Source organism: Catharus ustulatus, chromosome 2 (genome assembly GCF_009819885.2).
Source record: "Catharus ustulatus isolate bCatUst1 chromosome 2, bCatUst1.pri.v2, whole genome shotgun sequence".
NCBI lineage: Eukaryota > Metazoa > Chordata > Aves > Passeriformes > Turdidae > Catharus > Catharus ustulatus.
The window spans coordinates 124,361,393-124,386,465 of record NC_046222.1 but is presented as its reverse complement, the minus strand read 5'-3'; the positions used below and the strand labels follow the sequence as shown (position 1 = coordinate 124,386,465).

The following is a 25,073-nucleotide window of genomic DNA, read 5'->3' as shown; positions in this document are numbered from 1 at the left end:
GCGGGCGCGCGGGGGGGCGCCGGGATCCCCCCCGGAATTCGGGAAAATTCGGGGAAATTCGGGAAAATTCGGGGAAATTCGGGAAAATTCGGGAAAATTTGGGAAAATTCGGGAAAATTCGGGAAAATTCGGAAAAATTTGGGAAAATTCGGGGAAATTCGGGAAAATTCGGGAAAATTCAGGAAAATTCGGGAAAATTCGGGAAAATTCGGGAAAATTCGGGAAAATTCGGGAAAATTCGGGGAAATTCGGGAAAATTCGGGGAAATTCGCAAAAATTCGCAAAAATTCGGGAAAATTCGCAAAAATTCGGGGAAATTTGGGAAAATTCGGGGAAATTCGGGAAAATTCGGGGAAATTCGGGAAAATTCGGGAAAATTCGCAAAAATTCGGGGAAATTCGGGGAAATTCGGGAGGTTCGGGAAGGTACGGGAAGGTTCGGGGAGGTTCAGGGAGGTTCGGGAAGGTTCGGGAAGGTTCGGGGAGGTTCGGGGAGGTTCGGGGCTGTTCGGGAAGGTTCGGGGAGGTTCGGGCCCGTTCGGGCCCGTTCGGGAAGGTTCGGGGAGGTTCGGGAAGGTTCGGGGAGGTTCGGGGAGGTTCGGGGAGGTTCGGGGCTGTTCGGGAAGGTTCGGGGAGGTTCGGGCCCGTTTGGGGCCGTTCGGGAAGGTTCGGGGAGGTTCGGGAAGGTTCGGGGAGGTTCGGGCCCGTTCGGGGAGGTTCGGGGAGGTTCGGGCCCATTTGGGGCCGTTCGGGAAGGTTCGGGGAGGTTCGGGAAGGTTCGGGGAGGTCCGGGCCCCTTCGGGGAGGTTCGGGGAGGTCAGGGAAGGTTCGGGCCCGTTCGGGGAGGTTCGGGCCCCTTCGGGCCCGTCCGGAACAGCCCCGGGACACTCGCAGGGGGCGGGGCGAGCTCCCAACGCTCCCGGTCCCGCTGCGGCCGCGCCACCAGCGCCCCCCGGCGGCTCCGCGGGGAACTGCAGGAACCGCGCCGGGACCGGGAACAGAACCGGGACCGGGTTCGGCTGTGGGAACAGAACCGGGACCGGGATTCGGCTGTGGGAACAGAACTGGGACCGGGAACAGAACCGGGGTTTGGGAACAGAACCGGGGTTTGGGAACAGAACCGGGACCGGGAACAGAACCGGGACCGGGAACAGAATCGGCACTGGGGTTCGGCTGTGGGAACAGAACCGGGACCGGGAACAGAATCGGCACTGGGGTTCGGCTGTGGGAACAGAACCGGGACCGGGGTTCGGCTGTGGGAAGAGGAAAAGAGGAAAAGTTGATGAGATGGGAAATTCAGCCTCACCTGTGCACTGGCTCAGCTTCATGGACCTGCCATGGACAGGTGGCATTTGGAAGGGGCTGCAAGAGAGATGGAGACTTTGGAGAAGGGATGGAGAGATGGGACCAGGGGGAATGGCTCCCAGTGCCAGAGGGCAGGGCTGGGTGGGATCTGGGGCAGGAATTGTTCCCTGGCAGGGTGGGCAGGGCTGGGTGGGATCCTGGGCAGGAATTGTTCCCTGGCAGGGTGGGCAGGGCTGGGTGGGATCCTGGGCAGGAATTGTTCCCTGGCAGGGTGGGCAGGGCTGGCACAGGGTGCCCAGAGCAGCTGTGGCTGCCCCTGGATCCCTGGAATGTTCAGTTCCAGGTTGGACACTGGGGCTGGAGCAGCCTGGGACAGTGGGAGGTGTCCCTGCCATGCTGGGGTGGATGGACTTTAAAAAGTCCTTTCCAAGTCAAACAGTTGTATGATTCTGTGACCAGTCTGGCCCCAGGAGAGCAGCAGCTCCAGCTGGCAGGTGAGAGTTTCTTGCTGTCAAAGAAAAACTCTGAAACTGCCCCGCTGGGCTGGCATGCACAGAGCCCCAGGCTCTCTGGCCTGGCACAGCACAGGACATCATCCCTCTGCTTTTCTTCATCACCTTTCAGCTCTTGGATTCAGTGGGAGGTGAGGAGAACTGGGCTTTGTGGGGAACCTGTCCCTGCTCAGCTGCAGTGACATCCAGAGAGCCACGGTCAGTAGAGCCCCAGGGCGGGTGTCTGGTCCCGCCCTGAGGTCTGGGATGGTGCCATGCAGGACAGGAGCCGTAGGTTTTAGTGCAGCTCTCAGCACAGGGCTGCAGCCATAAATGATGGCACAGTTACCCTGGGGAGTGCCAGATGTGACCAACTCCCACCCCAGAGGGAAGCCACGATGAAGAGCTTCCAGAACCAGCAGTGTGGCACCACTCTGTAATCACAGAGTGCTTTGGGTTGGGAGGGACCTTAAAACTCATCTCATCCCAATCCCCTACCAGGGGTAGGAACCCCTTCCCACATCCCTGTAGGGATGGGCAGGGGGGGCAGAACTGAAAGGATAAAAGCAAGGAACTGGTGGGTTTTGATAATTTATTAATTAGAAATGAATTCCGAGGCTCCTGGAGGGAACCCCCGCAGGCCCTCTAGTCGATGTACCTCACTGTCACCAGGGGGTTGGCGAAGTGCACGTGGCGGCTGCGGCGGCGCCGGAAGTGTCGTGTCCACCAGCCCACCACGAGATGCCTCAGGGAGGAGCAGAGATCCAGGAGGCCACATCCTGTCCTGCTGGCCTCGGGCTCCCTGGGCTCGGGCACCTGCTGCCAGGGCCTGGGCAGCGACAGGGACCCCCTGCCCCGAGCAGCAGGGATGCTCCTGTCCAGCCCCAGAGAGCCGATGGGGCTCCTGGGGGCCGTGGGGCCAAAGCCCTGCACTTCTCCAGGGGGGACGAACCAGGCCATGGCTGTGCAGCTGCTGCCTTGTTCCAGCTCCAGGAATCTGCTCCTGCCTGCAGTCCCTGCCTTGGCTTGGGACTTGAGACCCAGCCTCTTGGCCTTGGCTTTGCGCTTTTTGGCTGCTCTGCCCTTGCCTGCCTTCGGCCGCTGCTCTTTGGGGCCCTGTGGCCACTGCTTGCCCCCCAGCAGCCCCAGCTCCGTGGGCACCTCAGGCCGGGCTGCCCTGCAGCCCCTCTGCATCCTCGGCCACCGGCGCAGCTGTGCCCCCAGCTCCTTGCAGTGCTCCTTGAAGAGGATGAACCGTGGGTGAAGGTCTTGGGGCACCCCATGGTACCATCCCTGGAGCTCCAGGTTACCAGCACAGGCTGCTGGAGAGGTTCCCCAGAGAACTGCAGTGAAGGGTGAGAGGAATCCAGCCCTGGTGGGATGGCAGAGGCTGAGGCTGTTGTCTGCCAAGACGCTGCCAGATCATTGTGCCCAGCACTGTCTGCTCCTGTGGGGCCTCTTTTATAGCCTGGCAGAGTCCCCTCTGTGACATCATGGGGCAGCCAGAGCCCTCTTTGTGACAGCGTGGGGCAGTCAGGAATCCCTTTGTGACACCCAGGAGCCCACGGGAGAGCCTCCCTGCCTTGGGTGCAGGGCTGTGAGAAAGAAACTTGTGAGATAATGGAAACAAATACAAAAAATTAGAATGCAAAATACAAAAAAGAAATATAGAAAAGATAAATGAAGTAATGTGATGCGGGGAGGCTGTCCTGGGCAGAACAGGCACCAGGGGAAGAATTTTGGATTCCCAGGGAAGCAAGGAGGGAGGCAGCAGAAATGGAGAGGGATGGCCTTAGAAGAGGGGGCAGCAAAGCCCGAGGTGACAAGGACGTTGGGCTGTCCTACAGGGGGAAAACGAGAAGGGCCAAAGCCGCACTAGAACTTAATGTGGCTACTGCTGTGAAGGACAGTAAAACTTTTACAAATAATACATTAGGTTTGGTTTGTTTCAGGAATTTTTTTTTGTTTTTCATTGTTGAGAGGAAACACTGAGACAAAGAGGGAGCAGAATCTGAGGTAGCAGGGGATGAAGCTTGCAGAGCGTGGGTTTGGCAGAGTCAGGTCCTGCCTGACCCAGCCCTGCCCCTCCAGGACAGGGTGCCCGCTGGGCTGGCGAGGGCTGGGGCCGCTGCAGTGGCCGGGCCAGCCCCGGCCGCTCGGCTCGCAGTCGCTGGGCCCCGCTGGCCCCGGGCCCGCTCAGCGGCGGCGGGAGCAGCACGGGGGGAGGCGGCGGCTGCACCAGGCTGCCAGGCTGCCCCCGAGCCGGGCACGGAGCTTGCCCAGGGCCCGGCCCGGCTCCCGGCCCCGCGCCCGGCCCGCGGGCAGCGGCTGCGGCCCAGGCTGCGGGGCGGGGGGCAGCGCCGGGCCCCACCACGGGTCGGAGCTGGGCATGCTGAACGCCAGCCCAAGCGAGCTGCTGCTGCCACTGCCCTCCAAGCCCGCGGCCTCAGCAATCGCCACGTCCCTGGGGATGAACCAGGCCATGGCTGCGCCGCCCTCCAGCTCCGGGGAGCCGCTGCCGCCCTCCAGCTCTGGGGAGCCGCTGCCGCCCTCCAGCTCCGGGGAGCCGCTGCCACCCTCCGGCTCTGGGGATCTGCTGCTGCCCCGGCCTGCGGCCTCGGCTCCGGCCCCTTCAGCTGCGCCGTCCGTGCCCGCCTGCGGCCGCTCCTCACCAGGGCCCTGCGGCCACTCCTGGTCCCCCAGCAGCCCCGGCTCCGCGGGCACCTCGGCCTGGGCCGCGCTGCAGTCCCTCTGCATCCTCGGCCCCTGGGCCAGCTGTTCCTCCAGCTCCTCGTGCTGCTCCTCGAAGAGCGCCTGGGAGTCCCAGGAGCTGTGGATGAACCTTGGGAAATGCCTCCTGGAGCTCATGGAGCTGCCTGGGGAGCTGCCATGGGGCAGCTCCATGTCTGATGGTGTCCGTGCCCTGTCCACATTCCTCTGCCCCTCCAGCCGGCCTCTCGCTGTGCTTGGATGCTTCGAGTTCTGACGGAGCCTCTGCAAGGGCCACAGATGGGTGAGACAAGAGCAGCTCCCCAAAGCTCCACATTGTCATGCCACACGTGCCACACCAACTCACCCCAAACCCACACGGCCCAGCCCAGCCCACACAGCACATCAGAGACCACGTACCCACAGACACTTGTCCCGCAGCATGACAGTGACCAGGATGAGCTGCAGCCCCATCATGGTGAGTGCCACCAGCTCACCCACGGTGAAGATGTTGAGGAGCCCCATGGCACTGTCCCTGTGACAGTGAAGAGGTTCCCCAGTGACTGAGGCCCCAGTGAAGGAGCCCCAACCCTACTGGGGGGGCAGAGGCTCTGGTGATGCCAGTCTGAGGTGTCACCATGTCCCACAGTCCCTTTTATATCTCAGCAGGTGGGCAGAGGCCCCTTTGTGACGGTGTGGGGCAGTGAGAGGCCTCTGTGTGACATCACAGGGCAGGCAGAGAGCCCTGTGTGACATGTGAGTGCCACCGGACAAAGGGACCTGCCCACGGCCCAGGCTATCCAGGTGGGCACACAGGCAGCCGCAGGCCCCCATGGCAGCTCCCCAGGCAGCTCCATGAGCTCCAGGAGGCATTTCCCAAGGTTCATCTGCAGCTGCTGGGGCTCCCAGGCGCTCTCTGAGGAGCAGCACGAGGAGCTGGAGGCACAGCTGGCCCAGGGGCCGAGGATGCAGAGGGACTGCAGCGCGGCCCAGGCCGAGCTGCCCGCGGAGCCGGGGCTGCTGGGGGGCCAGGAGCGGCCGCAGGCGGGCACGGGCAGCGCGGCTGAAGAGGCCGAAGCCGAGGCCTCGGGCGGGAGCAGCAGTGGCTCCCTGGAGCTGGAGGGCAGCAGTGGCTCCCCAGAGCTGGAGGGTGGCAGCGGCTCCCCAGAGCTGGAGGGCGGCAGCGGCTCCCTGGAGCCGGAGGGCAGCAGCGGCTCCCCAGAGCTGGAAGGCAGCGAGGCCATGGCCTGGTTCATCCCCAAGTACGTGGTGATCACCGAGGCCGCGGACTCAGAGGTCAGCAGCAGCAGCAGCAGCTCGCTGGGGCTGGCGTTCAGCATGCCCAGCTCCGACCCGTGGTGGGGCCCGGCGCTGCCCCCCGCCCCGCAGCCTGGGCCGCAGCCGCTGCCCGCGGGCCGGGCGCGGGGCCGGGAGCCGGGCCGGGCCCTGGGCAAGCTCCGTGCCCGGCTCGGGGGCAGCCTGGCAGCCTGGTGCAGCCGCCGCCTCCCCCCGTGCTGCTCCCGCCGCCGCTGAGCGGGCCCGGGGCCAGTGGGGCCCAGCGACTGCGAGCCGAGCAGCCGGGGCTGGCCCGGCCACTGCAGCGGCCCCAGCCCTCGCCAGCCCAGCGGGCACCCTGTCCTGGAGGGGCAGGGCTGGGTCAGGCAGGACCTGACTCTGCCAAACCCACGCTCTGCAACCTTTATCCATGCAAAGCAATAAAAAAAACCCCAAAAAAACCAAACAAACCAAAAAAACCCACAAAAACAATCCCTGGGGTATAATTTGTAATATAGGACGTACTTTTACCGTCCTTCACAGCAGTAGCCACATTAAGTTCTAGTGTGGCTTTGGCCCTTCTCGTTTTCCCCCTGTAGGACATCAGGACATCTTTGTCACCTTGGGCTTTGCCGCCCCTTCTTCCAAAGGCCATCCCTCTCCATTTCTGCTGCCTCTCTTCTTGCTTCCCTGGAGATCCAAAACTCCTCCCCTGGTGGCTGCTATGCCCAGGACAGCCTCCCCCATCACAACACCCACCAGTTTATCATTTCCCTTCCCTTCCCAGCCCTGCCCTCCTTCCCGAGGGGAGCCCCCATCTGCCAGCCAAGGCTCAGGAGCCAGGTCCCCCCATCCCTCCCAGGGCCACCCTCACCAGGCCAGCACCCTTGTCCCTCACAGCAGGGGCAGGACACACGCTTTCTTTCCAGTTCCACGGTTTATTTCCGATTTGATGGATTTCTCAGGTGCAGGATGCCACAGAGGGATGGGGGTGCCCACTCTGGTACAGTCAGACAGGGGCTGGACCCCTCAGCCCTGCAGCTGGGGGTCCCACTGGAGGTCTGGCACCCCTTCCCAGTGATGGTGCAGCTCCTGCCCTGCAGCTTTGAGGGGCACCAGGAACATTTGGGGGGGACCAGGGACATTTGGGGGGGACCAGGGACATTTGTGTCACCCTCACAAGGCACCGCAGCCACCGCTGTCCCTGGGGGTTCGCAGTGCTGGCTCCGCAGAGCCATCAGGCTGCGTTGCCCAGGACCAGCACGCTCATGAGGAAGACCATGAGGAAGAAGACCCACATGAAGAAGCGATCCATCACCTTGGCCACCTTCTTCCACTCTCCGGTGCGGCGCTGGTTGGCGCGGTGGCGCCGGAAGCAGCCGGCGATGTACCCCACGTTCCTCAGCAGGGCGTCGTGGTGGCACAGGCAGTGGTCCCAGGGACAGCCCGGCACCTCCGTGCCCACCTGCCCCTCCCCGGGGCTGTCCCCCGCTCCCTCGGCGTCCCCCACGGCCGCCTGCCCGCCCGGTGCCCGCCGGGGGCTCTTGCAGCTCTCGCCCACCTCGTAGACGCAGCAGAGCCGGGCCATGTGGTGCAGGATGAGCCGGCGTGCCCAGGGGGGCACGGGCCGGGCCCCCGGCCCGCAGTGGTGCACGTTCATGATGAAGATGGTGAGCGCCGTGGAGGCCGTGATCATGGTCATGGTGGCGATGTAGTACTTCCCTGTGGGGGCAGCGGGCACTGGCAGGGGGCACGGGGGGTCCTGCACCCCAGAGGGGACCCTGCACCCCTCAGGGGATCCTGCACCCCATAGGGGATCCTGCACCCCACAGGGGATCCTCCCCACCGTGCCACAGCCCCGACCCCCGCCCAGGCTCGGCACAGCCCCTGTCCCCGCCGGGCTCACCGATGAGCGGGACACTCTCCGACGGGGGCATGCTCTCGGCCACCAGCAGCTGGAACACGGTGAGGGCCAGCAGCACCGTCACCCCCAGCGACACCTTCTCCCCCGAGTCGGCCGGCAGGTAGAATCCCAGCGGGGCCAGGAAGGAGACCATGATGCAGGGCAGGAGCAGGTTGAAGATGTAGAAGGAGGCGCGGCGGCGCAGCAGCAGGGTGTAGGTGACGTCGGGGTAGGGCTCGGAGCAGCAGCCGTAGGTGATGACGTTCCTGGCGGCCGGCATGCCCAGCACCTCCCACTCCACGTTCTCCACGAAGTCCGTCAGTGTCCCGCTGTCCAGCTGGTTGCGGAGGTCGAGCTGGTTGCCGTTGTAGGTCCAGGAGCCGAAGGTGAGGCTGCACTGCTGCCCGTCGAAGGGGAAGTAGGACACGTCCACCCTGCAGGAGCTCTTGGTGATGGCGGGCGAGTCCCACATGATGTGCCCATCGGAGCGCAGCACCACGTTGGTCTCCATGGAGCCGCCGAAGTGCTCGTCCGCGCTGGGCACGGAGGGGTGGCCGTGGGGCCACTTGCAGCCCCTGGCTGTCCCCTCGGTGGCGAGGGGTCAGTCCCAGGCACGCTCCTCTGCTGCCAGCACCCCCTGCCTCCTATCTCCCCTCATCTCCCGCTCCAGGACCCTCCCGCTCCCTCCCCAGGCTGGCAGCGCCCCGTGCAGCCCCCGGCCCCCGCCGGCCCCGGCTCCGGGAGCAGCGGGGCCCGAGCACCACGCACTTGTTGTAGAGGATGATGTCCGGCCGCCACACGTAGCTGCTGGGGATGCGGATGCTGTCGATGCCGCCGTACTCGTCCTTGTCCCAGGTCAGGTGCGCGTCCAGCCAGGTCTGGCGGACCCACAGGTAGGTGGTGAGGACCTGGTTCCTCTCGTCCTGCCGAGGGGAGAGGGCGGGCGTGGGGGAATGGACCGCGGTGCCACCCCACTGCCCTCTGCTCCCAGCACTGTGGCCTCTCCGAGAGCTGGGTTCGAGGGGGTCGTGCTGGTTTTGGGGGGCAGCCTGACTGTCTGCAAAGCGGTCTGAGGTGACTCGAGGGCGGCTGGGCTGGTTTGGGGGTGGCTCCGGGCTGGTTTCAAGGGTAGAGCGGCAGCGCGGGGTCGAGCAGGACCCGCTGCGGGGGCACAGCGCGGTGCCGGTGCCGTGCCCGGTGCCGGTGCCGTGCCCGGTGCCGGTGCCGTGCCCAGCGCTCACCATGTCGATGATCTGGGACAAGGTGACCTGGAGGGTGACGTTCAGCGCCCGGTCCGTGTCCTCCACGGGTCGCAGGGCGCTGGAGTAGTTGGCGAAGAGGTCGTGGAGCAGTTTGTAGGCGAACCTGCCCTGCGCTCCTCGGCAGCCTGGGGAGAGCCGGAGCGGGGGCTCGGAGGGGCCGCGGAGACCCTCCGGCGGCTGGGAGGGACAGGGGAGCACGGCGGGACCCCCACCCCTCCTCCCCGCCAGCCCGAACCCCCATCCCGGGATTCCCTGTGCCCGGGGGATGTGGAGGGGGCTCCGTGCCCCCCAGCCCCGCTGCTCACCCGGGGCCGGGAGGACTCCGGCGAGGCAGAGGGCGAGGCACAGGCGAGCTGCGGGCTCCATCCCGCCGCGGGTGCGGGCACGGGGGGGCGGTGACGTCAGGCGGGGACGGGCGGGGGGACACGGGGGGTGACCCCGCGGGGCCCGGCCGGGGTGGGCAGGGCCGGGGTGGGCTCCGGGTGGGCCGAGCCCCTTCTGGGATGGGTTTGGGAGGCACTGGGGGCTGCCCAGCCCCTGGCCCGGCCCGGGGACACCGGGACACGGGACACCGGGCCGGGGTGGAGCCGAGCGCGGCTGGTGCAGCCCGGGAATGGAGTGACTGCCGGGCAGAGCAAGGGACATCCCGCTCCCCGCTTAGGAAAGAGCAAGGGAAGGAAGGGGCAGATAACTCCCGTTCGGTGAGGAGAAAACCCCGGGAGGCTGAGGAACACGAGCCAGGAGATGAAGCAGCGAGGGGCAGCGGCGCCTGGCACGGGGAGCGGGAGCATCCCCAGCTCCATCCCCAGCTCCATCCCCAGCTCCATCCCCAGCCCAGCTCAACCCGGGCAGCCGCCGGCTCCTCTCCCCCGGCGCCTCCTGGCACCTTTCCCACGCCGAGCCCCGGCGGCAGATGCCGAGCGGTTTTGAGGCCGGAGGTTTTGTTTCCAGGCGGTGAATTATTCATCCCAGCCCGTCCCGCTCGGGCCGGAGCCGCTCAGGCCCAATTACAGTAATGGAAGGAAGCTTGCACAGTGACCCAGCCCCTGCACACAGCCAGTGTCACCTGAACGTGCCACCAGCCAGGGACAGGGACGCCTCCCACTGTCCCAGGTGCTCCAGCCCCAGTGTCCAGCCTGGCCTTGGGCACTGCCAGGGATCCAGGGGGCACCCACAGCTGTGCCAGGGCCTGCCCACCCTGGCAGGGAACAATTCCTGCCCAGAATCCCACCCAGCCCTGCCCTCTGGGATCCCTGGCCCCTCTGGGATCCCTGGCATGCCCCTGCCCTTGTCCCCAGTCCCTCTGCAGCTTTTACAGGAGCCCCTTTCAGTACCAAAAGGCCACAATCTGGTTTATCTGGGTTCCCCACACTGTCCTGGACACGAGTGACTTTTCCTCCCAGGGTTCTGAAGGAGCCGACCCTGCTCACCAGTGAAGGCAAGCTGGGATTGTACCAGACATTCCCAGGCTTCCCCCACCCAACCACGCTGGGGTGACACAGCAAAGGACACACACACACCTACCAACCCAAACCCTGCCTTAAAAAGCAAAGGAACCCATAGGAGTACTATAAACATTTTATTTATTGTTTTCAAAAAGACAGGAAAATAATCTAGAGCATTTATTTATATTTTTTTGATAAAAACCTTTCAATACTCCTCATGCATGAAGACCTCCTGTGCGCACGGGGCGGCGCCGCTGGGGCAGGAGCCGCGCTGCGAGCAGAGCCCGTTCCCGAGGAGCGGCTGTGCCCCGGCTCCAGCTGCTCCTGCTCAGTGCTGGGTCAGTCCCGGGTCAGTGCTGGGCCCGGCCGGGCGGGCGGTCAGTGCGCGGCCAGGGCCAGCTCGCGCAGGTAGGCCTGGGTGAGGCCGCGCAGCTCCTCCAGCGCGTAGTCCTCGGGCATGGGCAGGCGGCCGATGTGCGGGGCCAGCAGGCGCAGGGGCACGCGCGGCTCGGCCGGCTCGGGGCCCGCCTCGGGGCCCTGCTGCAGGCTCAGCACCACCCGCAGCACGTTGGCCACGCGCTTCGCCATGTCTGCAAGAGCGGGGACGGTTCTGTGTGAGCCAGCGGGGCAGCAGTGGGGGGTGAAGGAATCCCTGCTCCCTCCCTCAGCACAGCCACGGGAGAGGAAACAGCACCAGGCCGTGCAGGGCAGCTTCAGGGTGGATATTAGGGAAAATTTCTTCCCCCAAAGGGGTGAGGAGGCTCAGCCTTCAGAAAAGGAGGCTCGGGGGGGCCTTGTGGCTGAGGAGGGGCAGGGAGGGGGGGTCGGGCTCTGCTCCAGGAACAGGGACAGGAGGAGAGGGAACGGCCTCAGGCTGGGCCAGGGCAGGCTCAGGGGGGATATTGAGAAAATCCCTTTTCAGTTAGGGCTGTGCAGCCCTGGCACAGCTGCCCAGGGGGGTTTGCAGTGCCCATCCCTGGAGGGAGTGCACAGCATGTGGATGTGACACTTGGGGACAGGGGTCAGTAGTGACCCTGGTAGTGCTGGGGAATGGTTGGACTCAATCTGAAAGGTCTTTTCCAGCCTAAATGGTTCTGTGAGTTTGGGATGCAGCTGCAGCCCAGGTGTGAGCCAGGCTGGGGCTGTGAGCCAGGCTGGAGCTGTGAGCCAGGCTGGGGCTGGCTGTCCCAGGGAGCTGCTGCACAGGGATGTCACCGTACCTGACTGAGCCAGGCGGTCCTTGGCGTTGTGGCACCGCAGCTGCTCTATCCTGTTGCACAGGGACGTCACTTTGGTGTGTAACCGCTCCAGCTCGTAGGTGGAAACGTCCAGCTGGAAGCACACAGGGGTCAGCTCCAAGGCAGCACAGCCACAGCCAAACCCACCCACCAGGTGACACCAAAACCTGCCTGGAGGAACACCAGAGCAGGCAAAGGGGAAGCCTGGACAGGAATTTGGGGGAATGGACACAGTGACTGCTGGGTTTGTGCTGTCCCTTTCACTTGTCACTGTCACACACCCAGAGCTCTGCAGGGCACCCCTTGCTGTGACAGCAGACAGCAAAGCCCAGTTCTAGAGATGCCCCATGCTCTGTTTGGAGCATCTGCCCAAGAGAAGCACCCTCAGCAGTCAGGTGCCATGCAGACTCAGCTCCCCAAGCACAGGAAGGCAGCTCCCCCACCTGCTGAATCCTGTCCAGCATCTCATTCACACGGATGTAGTCGAGGTAGACCAGCCCTGCCAGCTCCCAGTCCTGGATGAGCGCGCTGCGCTCCGGAGGTGCCAGGTCTTCCAGGAATCCCTTCAGGTACTTGTAGTTCTCATTGATAATTGCATCTGGAGAGAACAGGACTTAGGGACAGAGTCCCAGAGCAGGGACACCCTCAGATCAGGGAACAGAGGCCCCTGTGCTCCAGGAAGGCAGGGCTGTGCAGCAGGGAAAGCACTGCCCTGCTCCCCTGTTTGCCCAGGAAAAGCACCACGCCAGGTATCCAGGGACATCTGCTTTGGAACTGCCAGCCCCTCTGTGCTAACTCTGCGGCTCCAAACCCAGCCTGATCCCTTCACTGGCCACCCCATGGCTTGCAATCATGGAGTCACTGCTGGTTTTGGCTGGTAGGGACCTTAAATATCATCCAGTCCCACCCCTGGCCACTTGTCCCCAGTCCCTCTCCAGCTCTCCTGGAGCACCTTTAGGCCCTGGAAGGGGCTCTGAGCTCTCCCCAGAGCCATCTCCTGTCCAGATGAACCCCCCCAGTGCTCCCAGCCTGGCTCCAGAGCAGAGGGGCTCCAGCCCTGGGACCCCACCCCTGCTCCTGCCACGCCTTCGTGCGCTGCTCAAAGGACAGGACACGAGAGGAGCAGCAAGACCCACCTGAGGCCAAGTGCCTGACAACCAGCTTGTGGCACTGGTTCCAGTGGCCAGCCTTGAACAGGAAAAGGGCCTCTTTGTGCTTGTCCCCCTCCATCCTGGCCCGCACCGCCTTGGCCTCGTGGATCCAGTGTGGGGGGACGCAGAGGCGCTGTGTCAGGAAAGTCTCCTTGGCCCAGGACTCGGGGGTGTCAGCCAGGGCACAGTGCCGGCTCAGCAGCTCCCGCACGGCCTGCTCACGGATACTGGGGAGAGAGAGGGAGAGAGAGGGGAGCATGGCATCCTGCCCAGGGACAGAGAGAGAGAGGGGAGCATGGCATCCTGCCCATGGACAGAGAGAGAGAGAGGAGCATGGCACCCTGCTCATGGACAGAGAGAGGGGAGCATGGCACCCTGCTCATGGACAGAGAGAGGGGAGCATGGCATCCTGCTCATGGACAGAGAGAGGGGAGCATGGCATCCTGCTCATGGATAGAGAGAGAGAGGGGAGCATGGCATCCTGCCCATGGACAGAGAGAGGGGAGCATGGCATCCTGCTCATGGACAGAGAGAGGGGAGCATGGCATCCTGCTCATGGACAGAGAGAGAGAGGGGAGCATGGCATCCTGCCCATGGACAGAGAGAGGGGAGCATGGCATCCTGCTCATGGACAGAGACCCTCAGGTCACTCACTGTGTGTCCATGCCCAGGACAGCCCCTCAGGTCCCACACAGCCTGCCCAGCCCCAGGACAGTCCCACACAGCCTGTCCATGCCCAGGACAGTCCCTCAGGTCACTCCCAGCCTGCCCAGCCCCAGGACAGTCCCTCAGGTCACCCACAGCCTGCCCAGCCCCAGGACAGTCCCACACAGCCTGCCCAGCCCCAGGACAGTCCCTCAGGTCACCCACAGCCTGCCCAGCCCCAGGACAGTCCCACACAGCCTGCCCAGCCCCAGGACAGTCCCTCAGGTCACCCACAGCCTGTCCAGGACAGCCCCTCAGGTCACTCACTGCGCGTCAGGCTCGTGCAGCATCACGAACACGGCCCACTCCCAGAGCCCCTCGCTCTCCAGCTGGGCAGCATAGCTGCTGTTGAGCACCCCCCAGCTCTGCTGGGACAGGTGGCAGTAGTTCAGGGCCCGCAGCACCTCCCACAGGTGCCAGCTGAGGCGGAAATCCAGCGGGTCCGAGGTCACACTCCTGGGATCCAGCAGCTGGTCCAGCTCATAGGACCTGCAGAGGAAAGCTCTGCTAACTCAAAGAGCTGACAGTGCCCACAAAATCCAACTCCATCTCCTCCCTTCACACACCTCCAGTGTGTGATTTACATCTGTGTGGGGGTTTGGTTTTCTTTTTTAAGAAGAAAAATAACAGTATTTACTGCTAAAATTCTTATGAGTCTGTACCCAGACCAGCACCCCTTTTCCTCTCTATGCAGATTTCTCACTGCCTTCAGAAAAGGCAGCTACAGAGAAGCCTTCCTGGACTCTTCAGACACAGAAAGCACCTGAAACTCCACAAATGTGCCCCAAAGCTGGAGGCTCCCCATCTCTACCATGCCCAGGTGTGACACCACCCTCTGTCAGGGGCACTGATTCTGTCAGGTGTGGGGCTGACTTCAGACTGCTCTAAGTGGTTCAGCCTGACTTCATACCCCTGGTTGGTGAGCTCAGGAAGTCACTGACTGATCATGATTTTTCTAAATACTTACTGAACTCTTTGCCCACTTGCCTGTCACTGTAGAGCTTTAACAAGTGGAAGCAGACATCTCTCAGGGGCCTTCCTCCATTGTCATCTTCTTCAATGACACACCCAGAATCTTCCAGGTAAGGAGGCAGAGGGCAGCAGGCGTATTTTTCACACTCTGAGGTGTTCTAGGGAGAGAGTTTTAGCAGTAAGTTTAAAGACGATATTGTGAACAAAACTGAACTCCACAGCTCAGCAGACTCTTTCTGCTCCAAAGAAGGTGCAAACAACTGCACATGCAATTGGAACCTCCCCAGAACTATGGACCAACATGAAAAACCTGACCCCAAAATGCTTGGGCAGGCTCATGTCTCACACTGAGCTCTTAAAAACCGCTGCCTGGAGGTAGAGCCAGCTCTCCCACACACCCTGTACTCCCCAAGGATTTTATAGCTATAAACCATGCAGGCCTAGATGGAATGAAGGGGTGCATCCCCATGAGCCTTCTTTCTTAGCTAAGCAGGGTCTGGCAGCCACCAGCAGCACTGGGCACACTGAGTCAGAACAATCAACTGAGAGCTTGCACTGAGAACAGCTGGGTATTCCAAAGTGCTCAACACTGTGCACACCAAATACTGAAGCAAACATCAGGGACAAGTTCCCAGACCTGCTGCTGTGCTCAGGCTGCCTTGAGGGAGGGCTGAGCTGGCTTTGGTTAAATGATTAAACATGTTTTTCAGCAGAACCTTTTGTCCTGCTGCACACAGAGCTGAGAGTTCTGCAGCAACACACAGGGCTCTGCATAATGCATGGAGCCCCAAGGGTGTGGGACAGGAGCTGAGGGGTGCACAGGGGTGTGGGACAGTGTCTGGGGGGCTGAGGGGTGCACAGGGGTGTGGGACAGTGTCTGGGGGGCTGAGGGGTGCACAGGGGTGTGGGACAGTGTCTGGGGGGCTGAGGGGTGCACAGGGGTGTGGGACAGTGTCTGGGGAGCTGAGGGGTGCACAGGGGTGTGGGACAGTGTCTGGGGAGCTGAGGGGTGCACAGGGGTGTGGGACAGTGTCTGGGGAGCTGAGGGGTGCACAGGGGTGTGGGACAGTGTCTGGGGAGCTGAGGGGTGCACAGGGGTGTGGGACAGTGTCTGGGGAGCTGAAGGGGATCACAGGGTGTGGGGCACTGTGGGCTGCTGGACAAGGCAGCTGAGGATGAATGGCTCCAGTTGTTAAACAGGCTGCCTAGCTAAAAAGGGCTTTCCTGCTGCTGACCGCTGTCCCTCTTCCTAATTTTGTCCAGTTGTCAGCTGGACAAGACCTGGAAACACTCCAAAAATGGTTTTTTTCACAGAATGTATGATTCTGTACTATCACAGAATAATTTGGGTTGGAAAAGATCCAGTCCCACCCCCTAACACAGGGACACCTCCCACTGTCCCAGGCTGCTCCAGCCCCAGTGTCCAGCCTGGAACTGAACATTCCAGGGATCCAGGGGCAGCCACAGCTGCTCTGGGCACCCTGTGCCAGCCCTGCCCACCCTGCCAGGGAACAATTCCTGCCCAGGATCCCACCCAGCCCTGCCCTCTGGCACTGGGAGCCATTCCTGCTCATCCTGTACTCAGTCCCCCACTCAGAATTGCTGGCTGCTCCCAGGAGTGACCCACCTGGAAGGCTGCCTCGTACATGGCCAGAGCCCTGGAGATGGAGGCCGTGGGGGGCAGCAGGTACCACAGGTGCACGGCCACGCAGCGCTTCCAGTCCAGCAGCGAGCACACGTTGACACTGATCCTCTCGGAGAGCTGCCACACCTGGAGCCACACAGACCCTGCTCAGCCACACCTGCTGGGTGCCACGGGCAGGGCAGCCCCCTCCCCTCCCCTCCCTGCCAGGAATGAGGGATTTGTCTGTACAAACGAGCTGTGGGTCTGCTGGTGGATAAAACCAGCACTGAGAGAAAAGAAACAATGGGATGGGCTCCACTGATTGATGAATGGGAAAGATATTTGCCTTTCCAAACAAACTGTAGGTTTGCTGAGAAATGAAACTGGGTATTGAAAGATGAAAGAAGCAAAGGGTAAAACCATGAATTCCATAAGAATTAAAAATGAAAAGGGAGGGTTGTACATTAGAGGGCAATCTCAGGTGTCAGTGTTTGGGAAGTCTGTGCCTCTCAAGTACCTCAGCAATGGGAACAGAGAGAGGGAAATGCAGATGGGAAATTGGGATAAAAAGGGAGGTGAGGCCTCCAAAAATCTGAGAGAGCCCAGGGGATGCCCCATGGCCTCTCCCTTTATTGGAATAAAGCAAAGAGGATTCTCTGTGTCCTTTTGGACATGTCCCTCTGGTGTCTGTGGCTGATCTCTGCTGGCAGCTGCGAGGGGCAGCCCAGCCCCACCCTTACCGGCTTCCCGGCCAGCAGCGCGAACAGGCGCAGCCGCTCCTCCTGCATGAAGCGGTCGCTGTGCAGGCGGTGCCAGTCCACGAGCTGCAGGGTCAGCAGGTCCCGCACGGGCTGGCTCCCGGCCAGCTGCGACAGCAGCAGCGCCAGCCGGTGGTCACCTGTGGGGACAGCCAGAGCTCAGCTGCCACAGGGCTTGGCTGGGCAGGGATCCTAAAACCCAGCCCGTTCCCATTCCCACGGGCAGGGACACCTTCCACGAGGTCAGCTGCTCCAGGCCCCATCCACTGGCCACAACTCCAATATTTCTTATGAAATAAACCACTCCATAAACACCCAGAATAACAGACAGGGGTAAACCTGCCATAAGGCTCTGAAAACACAGTAATTTCATGATTATAAGCTGCACTGAGTATAAGCCGCACTTCCCGGTGTCGGCAACTTTTCATTCTTTGTCCATACATAAGCTGCACCTGATTATAAGCTGCATGTTACAGTACAGAGTGTGATAAAAGGTATCTGTTCTATCACCATCTGCTGAGGGTGGGGCAGTGATCCTGATCTCTCTGGGAGATATTCTGCTAATGGGCATCCATTGAAACCAGGCAGGGCATTGTTCTTTATCTTTTCACAACCCATCCTTCCTCCAGCCAGTCATTTTCTGCTCATGGCCATTGAGTCCCACTGTGGGACTGATAAAATTACTGCATCCCATTGGGAGTTGCTCCAGCCAGGGGGAAGAGCCCAACATTTCTCACCAAGATAAAAACAGAGGGTTTGGGACACTAAGGGAGCCCCTTTCTCCACTGGACTCCAGTGGAAAACCGATTTCTCCACATCCCCACTGGAGCTCCGGAGGGAAACTGCACCTTGTACAGGAGCACTGCTCCAACTGAGCCACATCTGTCACTGCAGGAGGATGCAGCCACCATGGGATGGGACTGCTGCCAACACCCTGCCTGACGGGTGTCAGGCTGTACTCTGACTGTGTCAGGGTTTGGGGTTTGTTCTTTGTAGTGCTGTATTTCTATTTTAATTTCCCTAGTAAAGAACTGTTATTCCTAATTCCCATATCTTTGCCTGAGAGCCCCTTGATTTCAAAATTATAATAATTTGGAGAGAGGGGGTTTCCATTCTCCATTTCAAAGAGAAGCTCCTGCCTTTCTCAGCAGACACCTGTCCTCCAAACTAAAACAGCAACTTTTTGTTCTTTGTCCATATATAAGCCACACCTGATTATAAGCTGCACTTTGGGTTTGGACCAAAATTTTAGTCAAAATGGTGCGGCTTATAATCGTGAAATTACGGTACATGTTTTTAACCCAAATATAAAGTGTCTGAACAGAAGCTCAATTTAAAAGATCATACATTAAAAATTCGAAGGAGTGACTACAAAAACTTCCAGTTTCAAACACACACCCAGCAGCAGTTCCTAACTGAGGGTAGCTGACAGAGCTAGAGGGAAGGGCACCAGGGAGTCCAGCAGCAGCCCCTGCCCAGTCTTCAAGGCCAGCTTGGACCAGGCTTGGAGCAAGCTGGGATAGTGGAAGGAGTCTCTGCCCATGGCAGGGGGTGGGACTGGATGGGCCGTGAAGTTCCTTCCAACACAGCCCATTCCATGTGGTCACTGACATGGGAACATTCCACACACTGAGCAGCCAGCAACTGTGAGCTCCCTAAGTTTAAACTCTCTTTGTGCATGCCCTTTCTCCTCTACACAAAAACTGTGATTTAGGAACCTTACAGAATCCCAGACTATCCTGGGTGGGAAGGGACCCCCAGGGATCACCCAGTCCCAGCCCTGCCCTGCCCAGCCCCCTAAAAATCCCAGCCTGGGCATCCCTGGCAGCCTCGGGGCTGTGCCCATTCCCTGGGGAGCCTGGCAGTGCCCAGCCCAGCCCCCTGGGGTGCTCACCTGCCTGCTGTGCCAGCCTGCAGGCCTCACCAATCCTTTTCCCTGTGAGGCAGCTGAACACAGCCTCCACGTGGCTGCCGTGCCGGGCCAGCGCCACCTCGTCCTCGATGCGCGCGGCCGCCGTCTCCGACAGCCAGCGCGAGAACGCCCGGCGGCGCTCCAGGGCCAGCGCGTACTCGCTGGGCTCCTCCAGGCTGGCCTCCAGCTCCTTCAGCTTGCCCCAGATGGCCTCACACAGCGTCCAGGCCAAGCACCAGTGCTTCACCACGGCTGTGGGGACACACACACAGCATCAGGAGTGCGAGCACAGAGCTCAGAGGGGCTCAGCTGAGGGGAACTCTGGAGGGGTCCCTGTCCCCACCCTGGAGGGTTCCCTGTCCCCACCCTGGAGAGTTCCCTGTCCCCACTCTGGAGGGGTCCCTGTCCCCACCGTGTTTGGCAGGGGCTGCCCAGGGAGGTTTGCAGTGCCCATCCCTGTAGGTGGCACTCAGGGTGACAAGGTGGCCATGGGGACAGCTGGGACTGCCTGGGCTGGGAGGGTTTTTCCAGCCTGAACCATTGCACACTCACTCTCTGCCATAGTGGGATCCTCAGAGGCTTTCCTGGCCCAGTCAGCATAGTCATGGATAGCAGAGACTCCAGGGTTGGGGGCCAGGAGAGGACAAGGCTCATCCATATGGACAGTGGTGTGCTTCAGCTTTATCTCCAGAGGGGTGAGATACAGCTCCTTGTCTCTGTCCATCTTCCATTGCTCCAGGCTCAGCTTTTCCACATGAACTTTGAAAGGAGATTCTGTGAGTCTGGAGGAAAAGAGCAGACAGACCAGGTAGCAAACATTCTGCATGCTCTCCATGCAGGTGGAGCAGCTTATCCTGCAGCTTGTCCTAATTAACACGACACCAAAACAAGACCCAAGGCATGAAGATCCTGGTCTGGGATTTGGAGCCAGGCTTTGGGACCCTGAACAACCTGAGGTAATGGAAGGTGTCCCTGGCTACAGCAGTGGGTTGGAACAAGATGGTCTTCAAGCAGAATCCAAACCTTCTGTGATTTGGTAAACAAACTGTGACTCACTGAGCCCTCCAGAGGCAGCAAGCACACCTTCCCCCAGCTCATTCCTCAGCACTTCACATCTGCTGGACAACATCCAGCCAAGCTTTCTGAGCACTGGAATGGTGGGACTGGGCTGCATTCCAGTCTAGTTCAGGTATGCAGCCCCTAAAGGCCCATGTGTGCTGTGTGCACAGGCAGTGTGAAGGTGTCTGAACTGAGGAGCTGAACAAGAACCTCCTCAGGTAGGGTAGATGTCCTCAGGGAGAATCAAGAGACTGGAAGCTTTCTGGACAAAAACTTTGAACTTTCTATTTAATCTTGTGCTGGGTGACAGCACTACTTCTGGTAAAAAAATCCCAAAAATCCTCTTACTAAGCTGTTCCAGGATTTGACAGATACTTCTGTGGAGAAGGGCCATGAAGGAGATCTCCATGGCTAACACCATTCTGCACCACTCCTGCAGGTCAGAAGGAACAGTGACCTGCAGGCAGGATTCTCCAGCCATGAAGAGCGGGGGTGTCCCACCCTCCCCACCCCGAGGGAAAGCACTACTCACGATTTGGGAGCGGCGGGAGTCGGCAGGAATCCGTATTCCACGGGCTCCAACTGAGCATCCTCCACGTCACTGCAGCCGCTCAGCTGATCCCCACAGTTCACCAGCGTCCAGTTGGGTCCCCAGCCCACGCGGAACGAGCGGCCCATGAAGAGCCCCATGTCCATCAGGAGCTTCCCCTTGCCGTAGGTGATGGATCTCTCCAGAGGGACGAGCCCGCGCTGCCGGCGCGCCCCGACCGTCCTCACCGGCACCTCGGGCAGCGCCGCGGGCACCGCGAACGCCGAGGCCAGCGGGGACCACAGGGCTCCAGCGGGGGGACTGCCCACAGGCCTGGGGGCCTTGGTGTCTGCCACAGCTGCTCCTGCTGCCTGGCTAAGGACACTGGCAAACTTGGATTGCAGCAGCCCGGCAACTGGTGGGGAGAAGCAGGGACAGCGTTTCAGTGCAAGGGCACGGCCTCACAGGGGACATTCCTGGAAGGAATTCAGGAATTCCCAGAACAGCCAGTGGTAAATGTCTGGGTGGTGTGATGGGAACATGGAGCTGAGTGTGACTGCCCATAGGGCTCACTGCCCCTGCAGCACTGCCAGAGAACACAGGGGCTGCTCCCACGGGGAAAGGCACAGCCCACCCCAAAGTGGCCATTCCCAAAGGAGCCCCTGGTTTAATGTGGGATCAGGACATCAGAACACAAGTGGGGTGCCACACTGATCAGCAGGGCTCACACTGGCCCCACACACACCCCAGGTCTGGCCCTGCCAACCACATGGGCTTTGAATCCATTAACAGATCTGAATTAATGGCTTTCCTCAACCAAGGAGCACCTTCCTGCTTGTCCCCAGGGGTATTCCTCAATATCCCAGTGGAAAGCAGCTCTCAGTGGGTGCACTGGGTGTAAGGGGCAAGGTTTGGCAGTGGGGGAAGCTGGTAGGGGCTGCCCTGAGCAGGGCACAGCTGGTGCCCACAGCAGACCCACCACAGGCCACCTCCAAACCAAGCTGTGAAGTTTGTGCCTCTGAGATCTTAAAAGAGGAAAAACACCACACAGTCAGAAAAAAAAAATAGTGAAAAGAGCAGTGCAAGCATCAGAGGAGGTGCTCCAAGCCCTGGAGCATTCACAGCTCTCAGGGCAGGGCTCATGCTGGAGCAGGGAATGAACACAGGAGGAAGGAACTGCTGAGAACCCAGGATTTTGTCTGTTCATGTTTAAATTCACCTTTCTTCACACAATCTGTGGTTTCCCACCATACCTGAGTGCCTTTTCTGTCCTTGTGATTTTGAAATGGGAAGCCTTGGGGAGCAGATCTCTTGGGAAGTGTCCATCTTGACAGGATGCTTCCCAGGATAATCCAGGATCAAATCCAGGTCGTCGTCATCAGCAAGCAAGGAAGCTTTCATGATCTGAGGATGTGGGAAGAACATCAGCAATCCCTCCCACAGCAGCAGCTCACTAAGTTCATCAAAATAGCTCTTCCCACCCAAAAAAACTCCTACATGCAGCACATGACCAAACACAGCCATGCTGCAAACATTGCAAGGAGCAGTGGAGGCACAGCTCCGGCTCCTCACCTGATGGATGAGGTTTTACAAATACTTGTTCAGTCAGGGCACAGGATTAGCTGGGGATGGGGGTGACATCCCACAATAATCCTGATTTCTTAGATCCTAGCTCTGTCTGCTGTTTGTCAGCTTAAGGAATAACTTCTGGTCTATTTGTTATTGCAGGTTCCTACCTGATACTAAATAGCCCAAGAGTGTTCAAGGTTCTGTCCTTCCACAAAAATTACAAAGGCATGGAGGGGCAGCACACAGGGAATGGCTCCCAGTGCCAGAGGGTAGGGCTGGGTGGGATCTTGGGCAGGAATTGTTTGGGAGGGTGGGCAGGGCTGGCACAGGGTGCCCAGGCCCAAGGCCAGGTTGGACACTGGGGCTGGAGCAGCCTGGGACAGTGGGAGGTGTCCCTGCCATGGCAGGGGTGGCACTGGGTGGGATAAATGGTTTTTCCCAACCCAAATCTTCTGTGTTACTGTGAAATAAAAGTATCAACACCAAGCCCCCAATCAAGACCAGTTACCCCAAAACATTTTTCTCTGCCAAGGCAGAAGGGGCCCAAGGCAGCTGCTCTGGTATCAGTTCAGCTGATGCCAGTGCCCACAGCTCTGAAAGCTGAGCTCTGGCTTTAAGGTGTTCCCTGTCAGCACTGAGCTTCCCACACGTGAGGTTTCCCCAAACAGGTGTGGTGTGAGCTCAGTCCCACCCCATGGGACACACTGATCATGCCAAGCTGGGGAGCAAACACCCTTGGGGAGGTGAATGCATCCTTGGGAAGTGCTCCCTTGCTCTCCAAGCCCCTCCTGGGCAGGAGCAGGGCAGGACACTGACCTGCAGCACGTAGGGGTTGATGCCCTGGCTGGATGCGATGTGTGTGGATGCTGGCAGCGCCTCCTGCTCCTCGGCCAGGGTGTCCTCTGCCAGGGGCTCCAGGGCTGGCTCCTGGGTGATGTCTGCCATGTCACTGTCCAGCTCCACCACCCTGCCCAGCTGCTCCAGCTCCAGGGGCTGTGGATACAGAGGCCAGGTCACACCTCAGAGCCCAGCCTGGCCAGGACAGCCACAGCTCCAAACAGCACCCGCGGGCACTGCCGAGCGCTCCTGGCTCTGCCAAGGCTCCACACCAGGGGCAGGGATGGACACACAGAACCTTCAGGCTGTGCCACGCCAGGGAAGGAGCAGTCCCAGAGCAGCGGTGCCCTCCTGGAGTTTTCCCAGCTCTGCCATTCAGTTTAGGAACTGGTCTTCAGCTCTGCAGTTCTCACGTGCCCAGCAAAGGGAGCTCTGTGTCCTGCCTCCCTCCCTGCTCCCAGCTCCATCCCACGGGGTACCAACTCCAACCACAGAGCCTACACTCCACAAAGATCTGCATTTCACTGTGAGGGTGGGCACAGAGTGCCCAGAGCAGCTGTGGCTGCCCCTGGATCCCTGGAACGTTCAGTTCCAGGTTGGACACTGGGGCTGGAGCCCCTGGGACAGTGGGAGGTGTCCCTGCCATGGCAGGGGTGGCACTGGGTGGGCTCTGAGGTCCTTCCAACCCAAACCCTTCCATGATTCCATGGCTAATTGCTCACATGGGCTGTACTTTTGCCTGAGCTCCTTTGCACTGGGTTTGGTTTCAGTTTAACCATCCCATGACTCAGCTCTGTGTCCTGTGAAAGTCTCATGCTCCCAACTCCCCAGAAAAAACACAGTGCAGCCCACTGAAGGGATGCAAAAACAGGCAGAGTGTCCTGGGAATCCTGCTCAGGAATTAAGGAGCACACTCCCAAGGCTGTGCTTGGCTCTGTAGAACCAGCCAGGATGGGGTGAAGGCTGTCAGCTGAGATAAAAGCACCTGAGGAGTCTGTAAGGATGGAACTGAGTGGCAGATGCAGAATCTGAGCCCGGCCCCGCATGTGGAATAGATTAACAGATTAACAAGTCAAAATATGGTCACATACAAGTTTCACTGCTCCCTTCATTGGGTTTTAATGCAGCAGGCTCCCTTGCAACATTAATAAATTCATTAATATTTAACTTAGTGAGGGAAGACAAAACAAAAACCAGTCTAGGTACTAAATGCTCCTTACAGCCCAAATAATAGTATTAGCAGATGTTCTACACCAAGAGGTTGGAAAGTTTTAAGTGATGCTATGATGTTTCTTAGGGTAACTGATGCTTTTCTGATTTCAGAAATTAAAACCTAAGTTAATGTCATACAAGTCAGAGAGGTTAATGAACCTGGAGGGGGTTCTGCTAAGCACACTGGATTGTGCAAGAATGTTTGAAAGTACCAGAGACATCCCCAGTATTCCTGGGTGTTTGAAACCCCAGCTCTGGTCCCCCCAGCATGAACATGAAGCAGGGAGGGGAGCTGAAGTGATGCTGTTGGGCAGCCAAAATGCAAATAATTAAGGATCTACTCCAGCAGAGGGATGAATGAGTGGGTGTTAGCTAGCCAGGAGAGCTGGAGCAGCAGCTGGTCCCTGCTCTGGGATTGTCCATGCAGAATGCAGCAGAGCTGGCAGCCCCCAGCCTGCCCCAGCAGCAGGATGCTCTGCCCAGGGAGCAGATGGTGCTTCTGGAACTGCTGTACAGGGATCAGAGCCCCTCTCACCTGCCTGGAGAGCTCTGCTCCTCTGCCACACAAATGGGCAGCAGAGACTCACACTGGACACCAGGGAGAAGTTCTCTATTAGGAACACAAACTAGTGAGGCTGGAAAAGCCTGTGAGCCCACCAAGTCCAACCATTCCCCAGCACTGATCCCATCCCTAGTGCCACATCCACCACGTGTGGAACCCCTGCAGGGAGGTGACTCCACCTCTGCCTTGGGCAGCCTGTGCAGCCCTTTTCAGGAAGGAATTTTCCCAATATCCAACCTAAACCTCCCCTGGCATAACTTGAGGCAATTTCCTGCTCCACCCTCGTGTCAGGGAGCTGTGCAGGTCCCCTCTGAACCTCCTTTTCTCCAGGCTGAGCCCCTTCCCAGCTCCCTCAGCCCCTCCTGGGGCTCCAGCCCCTTCCCCAGCTCCATTCCCTGCCCTGGACACGCTCCAGCCCCTCAGGATCTCTCTTGCCCAGAACTGGACACAGCCCTCGAGGTGTCACACAGTGCTCAGCAGAGGGGACAATCCCTGCCCTGGCTCTGTGGCCACACCACAGCTGGGACAGCCCAGGGGCATTGGCCTCTTGCCCACG

General features: G+C 60.1%; 2 protein-coding genes across 4 annotated transcripts in view; both read right to left on the bottom strand.

The window, feature by feature from the left end:
• Positions 1-6,732: 6,732 nt before the first annotated feature.
• CHRNA10 (cholinergic receptor nicotinic alpha 10 subunit) lies at positions 6,733-9,321 on the bottom strand. Of its 3 annotated transcripts, none has more exons than XM_033052340.1 (5): positions 9,250-9,321; positions 8,924-9,069; positions 8,451-8,605; positions 7,686-8,218; positions 6,733-7,501 (listed from the first exon to the last, which is right to left on the bottom strand). In XM_033052340.1, exons 1-5 carry the CDS (start codon positions 9,308-9,310, stop codon positions 7,017-7,019), a joined length of 1,380 nt encoding a protein of 459 aa, XP_032908231.1. In that variant the 5' UTR covers positions 9,311-9,321; the 3' UTR covers positions 6,733-7,016. The 3 variants fall into 3 exon arrangements, with proteins under 3 accessions (XP_032908231.1, XP_032908233.1, XP_032908232.1); XM_033052342.1 differs by having other exon boundaries at positions 7,686-8,116; XM_033052341.1 differs by having other exon boundaries at positions 8,451-8,560.
• A 1,230-nt stretch (positions 9,322-10,551) lies between these two features.
• Positions 10,552-25,073, bottom strand: part of NUP98 (nucleoporin 98 and 96 precursor) — a 35,373-nt gene continuing 20,851 nt past the window's right edge. The window contains exons 21-33 of the mRNA XM_033052027.1: positions 22,723-22,899; positions 21,591-21,741; positions 20,341-20,752; positions 19,302-19,531; positions 18,732-19,001; positions 16,820-16,977; positions 16,083-16,226; positions 14,471-14,613; positions 13,751-13,972; positions 12,764-13,005; positions 12,071-12,225; positions 11,610-11,721; positions 10,552-10,979 (exon numbers count right to left, since the gene is read on the bottom strand). Coding sequence (XP_032907918.1) covers positions 10,768-10,979; positions 11,610-11,721; positions 12,071-12,225; positions 12,764-13,005; positions 13,751-13,972; positions 14,471-14,613; positions 16,083-16,226; positions 16,820-16,977; positions 18,732-19,001; positions 19,302-19,531; positions 20,341-20,752; positions 21,591-21,741; positions 22,723-22,899 — 2,628 coding nt within the window. The 3' untranslated portion in view covers positions 10,552-10,767. The remainder of the gene's footprint in view (positions 10,980-11,609; positions 11,722-12,070; positions 12,226-12,763; positions 13,006-13,750; positions 13,973-14,470; positions 14,614-16,082; positions 16,227-16,819; positions 16,978-18,731; positions 19,002-19,301; positions 19,532-20,340; positions 20,753-21,590; positions 21,742-22,722; positions 22,900-25,073) is intronic.